General features: G+C 41.1%; 1 protein-coding gene across 1 annotated transcript in view; it reads left to right on the top strand.

Moving 5' to 3' along the window:
- The window catches only part of MARCH1 (membrane associated ring-CH-type finger 1), a 126,453-nt gene that overhangs the window by 83,072 nt on the left and 33,428 nt on the right, over positions 1-9,953 (top strand). The window contains exon 4 of the mRNA XM_015414024.1: positions 3,717-3,897. Coding sequence (XP_015269510.1) covers positions 3,717-3,897 — 181 coding nt within the window. The remainder of the gene's footprint in view (positions 1-3,716; positions 3,898-9,953) is intronic.

Raw genomic sequence — 9,953 nt, 5'->3', positions numbered from 1 at the left:
CTCTCTCTCTCTCTCTCTCTCTCTCTCTCTCTCTCTCTCTCTCTCCTGCTTCTTTTCCAGCCTGTGTTGAGAATCAAGGGGCACTATTAAATCTAAGTCTAGTTCCTGTCCCAGTCATACCAGCACAAAGCTCCTTTAGACACAATAGATGCTGGAAAAGACAATAAAACACAGTAATGCTAGGAAGAGTTGAAGGCAGCCAGAAAAGAGGAAGATTCAGCATGAGATAGATTGACTCAATCAAGACCCGAGCAAGGTTTTTAATGATAGGATGTTTTAGAGGACATTAATTTATAGAGCCACTATGAGTCAGAAGTGACTTTACGACACTTAACACACACACACACAAAGAGCGCATGGCTCTTTGTTTGATCTTCTTTTCCTTGTCCTTAAAAAGTTATACCTGTGCTTCCATCACTTCTCACAGCACAGGAGGTGGGTATTAGGCTATAAACACACTCACATGTTTGACTGTTACCTGTCTGAGAGGGCATTTGTGTGTCTGTTTTTCTGTTACAGATCATTGGTAATAGTGGGAAAGGACCTAGTCATATCATGCAGGCACAAATCATCAGTTGTAAATCTGCCCCCCCCTCGGCCATGTCAACCAATGATTTTATGAGTAAATAAATTACAACACAGCTGAAATAAATGGAAGACAAGAACACTTGACATGTTTAAAGTTGTTTCCATAATCATTTCCTCTGTGTTTTGTATAAAGCATTTCTAACTGAGAAATTGTTGTGTTGTATTCAAAGTGGTTGTGTCATTTTACTTGCCTGTTCTAATGAAGTTTTAGGGTGATATTTAGCTTTTAAAATAATTTAAAACAATTCTGACAGTGGTTGAAAAGGACTCCTGGGTCCCCAGTTTATTTGTCTAAATTCTAAATGGCTCAGATAGTGAGGTCTTAAAATAAATTATATGTAGCTAGAATTAACATGAATAAAGCTATGTATTTTCCCTTCGGGAAATGGCTTTAATTTAGAAAGAAAATGATATTCTCTTCATGTAATGTTTTACATTGAGATAAAACTTTTATCTAAACTGGCAAGGGGTACAACTTGGAAATTACCATTGACGCACTGGCAAAATCATAATGACACTCACAAAGCTTAATTAGCTGCTAGGAATGTTTGTTCTTTGCTAATGGCTATTGTTTTACTTTTTCACTTGGGGCTCATCTCATATTACAGGTTTCCAACACAGAAAGCATTTTTATGTAGGAAACAGAGTGAATCAACCAATCAATAATTTATTATGTTCATGACCAGCAGAATAAAGCATATATTGAGTAGCAATAAGAGTGAATCTCACATAGACTGATTTGATGATCTTTCATGAGCTTCCTGCTGTTTCCTTCACAGAAGCATAAAGTTGACCTTAAAGAACTGGATATGTTGGAGAAGGCATGATGATGTCAGGCAAACTTTCATTATTTTTTTTTAAAAGTATTCATGAAGGACAGGATTTGGTTTATTCTTCAGTAATGCCATTTCTTCACATAGTAGGAAGAGCTGGTTTTGCTCAGATCATGTGGGAACTCACTCGTTTTCATATTTGTTCCTCCTTTATTATCAGTTTTTGCTAACTAGTCAGTTCACTGTTGTTACAGCTAATGGTAGCTGGGTTGTTCCCATGGTTACTTGTGCATAAGAACCATAGATTTCATTTGTATGTATTCATATCAGAGCAGCATGATATCTTCTCTGTAAGGGTAGATCAGAGTTGCCCAAACTTCTGATAGCTGAACCACACTTCCTCCCCCATCAACATTTTATTTATTTAGACCCCACCTTTCTTTCCAGGGGAACCCAGAGCACCTGACATCATTCTGCTCTCCTCCATTTTATCCTCACAACATTTCTGTGAGGTAAGATAGGCTGGGAGTGTGTGACTTGCCCAAGGTTACCCAGCAAGCTTTCCTGGCACAATAAAGATTTGAACCTGGGTCTTTTGGATCCTAATCTGACACTCAAACCAGTATACCACACAAGGAGGCACCATTCACTTTAACATTTGTCTTCCTCAAATGACCTCCACTTTCGGTAGGAAATTATTTGTAATTCATCCTCAGTCTGTCTCCTTGTCTTTTAGAATTATAGCTGCTTCTGCTAACCCAGGAAACTCCTGTGAACAGTTGTTCACTTTTTTAGATAAGAGATGCAGTTTAAATATTTTAGAAAATGTAAGTACAACCTCAACCAATATTATTTTCCTGCTCTTCATGGGTCTTGCCAGTTGCCTTAATCCAGTCTTAGCTCTAATTGCCCCTTCCTGGCAACATCCTCCTCATTGCTACCAGTGTTCCTTCTGAGCTGTGCCTGTGAGCAGCTGCTCATTAACACAAGAAAGCCCCGCTCAGCAGCAGTCTGGAGCCACACAGGGTCTTGCACTGCCCATTGGCCATTTTAAGATTACAGCAGTTAGATTCTGCTCAGGATGTGAAACTGCTCCACTCAGTGGGCAAAACAAATTAGAAAGAACATTGCCCGCTACCAATATGTAATGGTTGGTGACTTCTTTTTCAACGTATCTGAAGAAGCGTGCGTGCACACGGACGTTCATACCCAGAATAAAACTCTGTTGGTCTTAAAGGTGCCACTGGACTCAAGCTTGGTTCTAATGTACACAGTGTTACTGTTTGTTCTGACTGTTAGATTATGTGATGTAAGAGACTTTTTAAAAAGCAGGCAAAGAGCATAAAATCATGTGCAAAATCATGAGATAATTAGAGTTGAAATAAAAGTTCACATGTAGAGGAATACTGGTTTCCGTTAACGGCTAAGACCAAGTTTGTGGTCGGCCTTTTAGGGTGCCACTGGTGCTAGTACTAGCCACAAAGTGCCATGTGTTCAAAATGATAAATGCTTATTTCCCCAGAAGCTTACTTCTCAAGAAAGTTGGCCAGATGCACAGGGGCTAGGCTTAAGAGGTTGCCCACCATGGTGGGGATCTCCCACCCACCCCCAGCTATCACCATGGGAAAAATGGGGGGGGTGTGTGACATTGCATATGTACTGTCTACTTGGTCATCACATCCTTGACACTTTAGGAATTTTCCCAATCTCTGTGGGAAAGAGATTGGGGGGAGTTCCTGGACTGTCACTTGATGTGGTGATGTTGCTTCTAGGTCTTCACCCAGAAGTGACATCACTGAATCATGCAACACTCCCCCTCTCCCTCTTCCCAAAAGCTCCCCGAATTGCCAGATGCCGGCTTGGCAATCCTAACAGGGACTGCTGGGGTTGTATCTTAAGCCAATTGTGTCCAGGTTACCAGTTTGCTCCTTTGTACTTTAAGGAGTGTGCAGTTTAATTAAGAACAGTGGGCATGATCTAGTTCTTTTACAAACTTTTAAATGCAATTTGTTTCAATGAGACTTAAAGTCAGTGGGACTTAAATCATGCTGTGTGTGAGAGGGGTGTAAAATAAGTTTACTAAGTTGGATAGTACTAAGGTGTGAGAAGAATGGAATTCTGTACCATGTACGTTGGGGAGAATACTCACATTGCTCCTATTGTTTCATCTTTGGCTAGTGCTAAAAATGGACACACAGTAAGCCAACTGACATACTGGGGAAAAATAAGTATAATTCTGGAATCTAATCTAAAAGGTCATAAGCTTTCAGCACTTTGAATGGCAGTTCTTAGCTTGAAAGACAGTGCAAATAAGCTTTAAATTTGCTCACTTACTATTGCTGTCCTTCCTGTCAGGATCTGTCACTGTGAGGGAGACGATGAAAACCCCCTCATCACACCATGTCGCTGCACAGGGACCCTACGTTTTGTTCATCAGGCCTGTCTGCATCAGTGGATTAAGAGCTCAGACACACGATGCTGTGAACTCTGCAAGTATGACTTTATAATGGAGACCAAGCTCAAACCACTTCGAAAGGTATGGTGCAAGAAATTAAATATATCCAACTGGGGACTGCTGTAGCTAAAGGCACTTGTACATTTCCAGCCTAGGTTATCTTATTTAATGTAGCTTTTGATACCTACAGGTTAGTTTGCCTGAGCTGATTTACATCTACACACATACACACACACATGTTTACAAAGTTTGAAATAATCCTCTGTCTGGTTGCCATTCACAGTATTAACCTAATTAAGATAGTCAACAGATCTTCTGCAGCTAAAGCTGCAATACGTAGAAGTCAGTCTCCCCTCACCTTAGGGATGCTAGAACACCTGCCAGTTCAGCTCACTTCCCATTTGCCAGTAGTGATCAGGCAGCCAATTAATCAACAGACTGTTTGCAACCTGTTCATGTGTATTCACAGGCACATTCTACTTGCAGCCATCAGAAGTTGACTCCCAGCTGATGAGGGATCAATTGAGAAGCAGCTTTGGCTCTTCTACTGGGGAAATTTTGCTCTGTATCTGGCAATTGGAGGTCAAGAGCTGATTCCCAGCTGATCAGCTGGAAGTCAGATTCTTCTGATCTCCCGTTCAGGAAACTTTGCTGTCTCCAAGACTTGCTGAGATGCAGCAATGGGGGGTGGGGGTGGGGGTGGGGTTGTCATAAGCCCAGCTGATTTCCCTTCTGCTTGTCTTGGGCTAAAGAAAAAGGAGAGAATCCTTTTTCTCCTTTCCCTTTTGCAGTGCAGAGATTCAAATAGCTGAATCTGTCCCTGCTCAGCTTGTACTGTGGGGAGAGCTCCTTTTTGCAACTTTTCTGTTTTGCCGAGTAGTTGGCTGATCCCCCAGTCAGCTGTGAGCTGGCTTCTGACCAACAGCCAGCTGCAAACTTAGTGTTCAGCAGCTGTTTGAGTTCCTGGATGCAATTCAAAGATATCCCTGACTAGCTCACAGTCTGATTGTGAGTTTCAAGGTTAAGTTTGTTTGCCAAGCAGGTTGCTGAGAAATTTGAAGCATCACTGCCTCACCTGCATTTGACCACAGAATCAACTATTCTGGATATCTCAGCCAAACAGCTGTTTCTACCTTTTAGGGTTGCAAACTATGCTTGCGGTTGTTACCAGTAATAGCATCTACCTAATAAAATCTCAGAATCCAGAGAGATGCTGAATAAGATTTCTAATGATTGGAGCTCAGAGCTGTTCCTCCCCGTGACTGGCAAAAACAGAATAAAATTATGCAAAGGTGAAAACTTCAGAGTAAATTACACAAAATTAAAGAAAAATCTTGGGAATATATACAGGTTTCAAAATTATGCCTTTCTATGTTGCGGAATTTGTCTGATATCTGATATAGGCTTTTTGCATTTCTAAAAAGTTTAGTTTACATCGCAACCAGCCATAGTTATGTCATTATCTCAAGTAATACACAATATCTGTTTTGGCTAAAATTGATCTCTATAGAGCATGTCATAAAATTAGTGCAAAGCGTTTTGTTAGCCAAGTGTTCTGCTTATTATTTTGCAGAGGCAGAACTAGAAGGTTCACACATTAATCAGCCACAAATACTTATATGCATTAATGCCCATGACAGTTACATGAGTTGAAATATAAACCTACACAAAGTTCAGATCTCCCTGATTTATCCCAGTAATCTTTCTAAACTGTACACTAACCCCGCTCAGCCATTTAAACATATAAAATTTATAAACCATTCTTTATTATTATTGTTGTTCTTTTTGTTATTTATTAGATTTATTAATCGTCATATTCCAGCTTACGCCAAGACCAGGCAATTCCCCAAATATTCAAAACAGGTGATATTAGTAGTGTTTGCTTCCATTTTCTATAGGAATCAAGGCACCTTTTGCAGTTATTTATTATATAGCAGAGGGTCAATATGCAGTCTTATAAATCTAGTAGGTCCTACTATATGAATTTTAAAAAGCATATATTTCTGTAATTCCCGTGTCTGGACAAAAAAATTGAAAAGCTATAAAAATAATTGAGGGTAGCCCCCTACCCCAAAGCAACTATGTGCAGACATCATGGGAAACAAAAGGGAAGGCAAGAAACAGAAGCCAACACTTTTGCACAAAGATTAGAGCAGCAGCTGCCTTTCAAGCCAGCCAGTAGCACTGGCTGCATGAGAAGTGGCACTTATGCAGGAAGGGAGAGGATGTTGGCTCAAGATCCCTCTAAGAGGGCCTTTTGTACTCTCAGAATTTAGTGTGCTTTGCACCAAGGATAGAAATCAAGAATTGTCACCCAAATTAAGCAAATTATTATTTTTAAAAAATTGAATTCCAGCTTTCTATTCAATTAGGGGTCCTCAATGCAGCAAACAATTTCAAAGACATTAATTTTTTTTAAAAAAAATAGTGCACATAAACACACACACACATATATATGGAAACAATTAAAATTAAATTAAAAACAAGAAGGATGGGTCAGTAAGGGAACACCAGTTGAAAGAGAAAAGTCTACCCACTGTGATCAAGGAAGATAGGACCATAATGAAATAAACAGAATTGCGTGCCAAACCACAGGAAATTTGTGACCTGTACAGATTTTGTAGATGTATCCGAGTTTTTTTACATCTTTACCTAATTGATTTTGTAGTTTTCAATGTGTTGACGTTCAGCTGTTCTGGTTTCTGAGATTTCACCACATATTGGGTTGGGTCCAACCAACTTTTCCACTGGTTTAAAAGGGAGAATGAGGTCTCATTTGACAACCAAAAAGGTTAATTGGAGGTCATGGGACCTGCATGTAAAAAACCATGTGGAACAGGAGCTGTAGTAGGAAAGGAAATTGAGTAATATTGAGTGAAAAGCCTGGCTGTATCCAGCCCATTGCCTTCCACTTTCAAACTTTGCAGAAGTGCTAGAAGCTTGCTTTAAAAGGAAATTAAAACTCATGTTCTTAGGAATATTGCATCCTGTCTGCTGCCTTGTGTAGAACTGCAATAAATGGTCATGAATAGACTCTGCCATATAACTTTAGTTGGTACATGGAAACAATTTCACATCATTCTCCAACTGCTTTCATTTATATGTCTCCTTTTGTTGTCAAACAGAGGACATCATCTTAGGGTCAAAGAATAGAAAATCCTGGAAATAGTCAATATATCATTGCAGCCATTGATTTGTCATATATAAGGGGCTTCTATATATCAAGGTTGGGTAAAAATGAGATTTTAATCTGACAGTTAATAGTGGCCTGAGCTTGGTCAAGCTAGATCTCTAAAAGTTTCAGACTGAAAACTTAAAAGGAGTCCTCAGTGCTTCTTGTCTTGCATGGAGCTCTCAAGACAGCCCAGCCTGTTCTCCCAGAGGCTATCTACGGTAGGTAGTTGGTACAAAGGCAAGCAGTCTATTTAGTTTTCCCCCTCCTTCATTCTGTCTCTCCATGGCTGGTCATGCTGCAGCTGTTCCTCTCTCATAAAGGCTTATAAAGGCTCATAAAGGAGAGCCAGTTTGGTGTAGTGGTTAAGTGCGCTGACTCTAATCTGGGAGAACTGGGTTTGATTCCCCACTCCTCCACTTGCACCTGGCTGGATGACCTTGAGCAAGCCGTAGTTCTGACAAGAGCTGTTCTCTCAAGGACAGTTCTGGAAAGAGCTCTCTCAGCCCCACCTACATCACAGGGTGTCTGTTGTGGGGAGGGGAAGGGAAAGGAGTTTGTAAGCCACTCTGAGACACCTTTGGGTAGTGAAGGGCAGGGTATAAATCCAATCTCTTCTCTTCTTCTTCTTAAGTAAGAATTGCGACACAAATGGCTGTGTAAAACAATTCAAGAAAGGATAATCGATTCAGGTAGCTGTAAGTTTTGATGTGGGAATCCCTGATTCGTAGTAGTTTAGTTGTGGATTTGTACGTGTATAATAAGCAGGTACCCCAGTTTATCTCACACAAGCAGTGGAAAGCTAGTCTCAGTGAGGCTGATAAAACGGAACATAGGCTATGGCAAATAAAATGCAAGTCTGTGGTCAGGCAGGCAAAAAGGAAATATGAGGAGCATATAGCAAAAAATGCAAAAACCAACAATAAAACTTTCTTCAAATACATTAGAAGCAGGAAACCAGCCAGGGAGGCAGTGGGGCCCTTGGATGACCAAGGGGTAAAAGGAGTACTGAAGGATGATAGGGAAATGGCTGAGAAGCTAAATGCATTTTTTGCCTCTGTCTTCACTGTGGAAGATGAGAAGTGCTTGCCCACTCCAGAACCGCTGATTTCGGGAGGGGTGTTGAAAGACCTGAGTCAGATTGAGGTGACGAGAGAGGAAGTCCTAAAACTGATAGACAACTCAAAAACTGATAAATCACCAGGCCCGGATGGCATACATCCGAGAGTTCTGAAAGAACTCAAATGTGAACTTGTGGATCTCCTGACAAAAATATGTAATCTTTCCTTAAAATCTGCCTCCATTCCTGAGGACTGGAAGGTAGCAAATGTCACTCCCATCTTTAAAAAGGGTTCCAGAGGAGATTCGGGAAATTACAGGACAGTCAGTCTGACGTCGATACCGGGTTAATTGGTAGAAACCATTATTAAGGAAAGAATTAGTAGGCACATAGATGAACAAAACCTTTTGAAGCAGACTCAGCATGGGTTCTGTAATGGAAGATCTTGTCTCACTAACCTGTTAATGTTCTTTGAGGGGGTGAACAAACATGTGGACAAGGGGGATCCAATAGATATTGTTTACCTTGACTTCCAGAAAGCTTTTGATAAAGTTCCTCATCAAAGGCTCCTAAGTAAGCTCAAAAATCATGGGATAAAAGGACAAGTCCTTTTATGGATCAAAAACTGGCTAATTAATAGAAAACAGAGAGTGAGTATAAATGGGCAATTTTCTCAGTGGAGGGTGGTAAGCAGTGGGGTACCGCAGGGATCAGTACTTGGTCCACTGCTTTTTAACTTGTTCATTAATGATTTGGAGATGGGAGTAAGCAGTGAAGTGGCTAAATTTGCGGATGATACAAAGTTGTTCAGGGTGGTGAAAACCAGTGAGGATTGTGAGGCACTCCAAAGGGATCTGTCAAAGATGGGCGAGTGGGCGTCAACATGGCAAATGGGGTTCAATGTGGCCAAGTGCAAGGTGATGCACATTGGAGCCAAAAATCCTAAATATAAATACACATTGATGGGGTCTGAACTGGCAGAGACAGATCAAGAGAGAGATCTTGGAGTTGTAGTAGATAACTCACTGAAAATGTCGAGACAGTGTGTGACTGCAATAAAGAAGGCCAATGCTATGCTGGGGATTATTAGGAAGGGTATTGAAAACAGATCAGCCAATATAATAATGCCCCTATATAAATCAATGGTGAGACCTCATTTGGAATACTGTGTGCAGTTCTGGGCACCACACCTTAAAAAGGATATTATAGCTTTGGAAAAAGTGCAGAAAAGGGCAACTCGAATGATAAAAGGGTTGGAACACTTTCCCTATGAGGAAAGGTTAAAGCGCTTAGGGCTCTTTAGCTTGGAGAAACGACGACTGAGGGGTGACATGATTGAGGTTTATAAGATTATGCATGGGAAAGAGCAGGTAAAGAAAGAGGTACTTTTCTCCCTTTCTCACAATACAAGAACCCGTGGGCACTCCATGAAATTGCTGAGCGGTCGGGTTAGAACGGATAAAAGGAAGTACTTCTTCACCCAAAGAGTGATTAACACATGGAATTCACTGCCACAGGAAGTGGTGGGTGCTACAAGCATGGACGGCTTCAAAAGGGAATTAGATAAGCATATGGAGCAGAGGTCCATCAGTGGCTATTAGCCACAAGGTATAGCTAGGGGCTCTGGGGCAAGTGATGCTCTGTCTTCTTGGTGCTTGGGGGGGGGGTCAACAGTGGGAGGGCTTCTAATGTCCTGGCCCCACTGCTGGACCTCCTGATGGCACTGGTATTTCTGGCCACTGTGTGACACAGAGTGTTGGACTGGATGGGCCTTTGGCCTGATCCAACATTGGCGTCTCTTATGTTCTTATGAAAGCAAGAAATTGCAAGTAGATAAATAGGTACCACTTCGGTGGGAAGGTAACAGCATTCCGTGCACCTTGGTGTTTAGTCATGCCGGCCACA

This window comes from Gekko japonicus, unplaced genomic scaffold (assembly GCF_001447785.1).
Source record: "Gekko japonicus isolate JY-2015 unplaced genomic scaffold, Gekko_japonicus_V1.1 scaffold2749, whole genome shotgun sequence".
NCBI classification, from domain to species: Eukaryota; Metazoa; Chordata; class Lepidosauria; order Squamata; family Gekkonidae; genus Gekko; species Gekko japonicus.
This window is presented reverse-complemented; position numbering and strand designations above follow the sequence as displayed.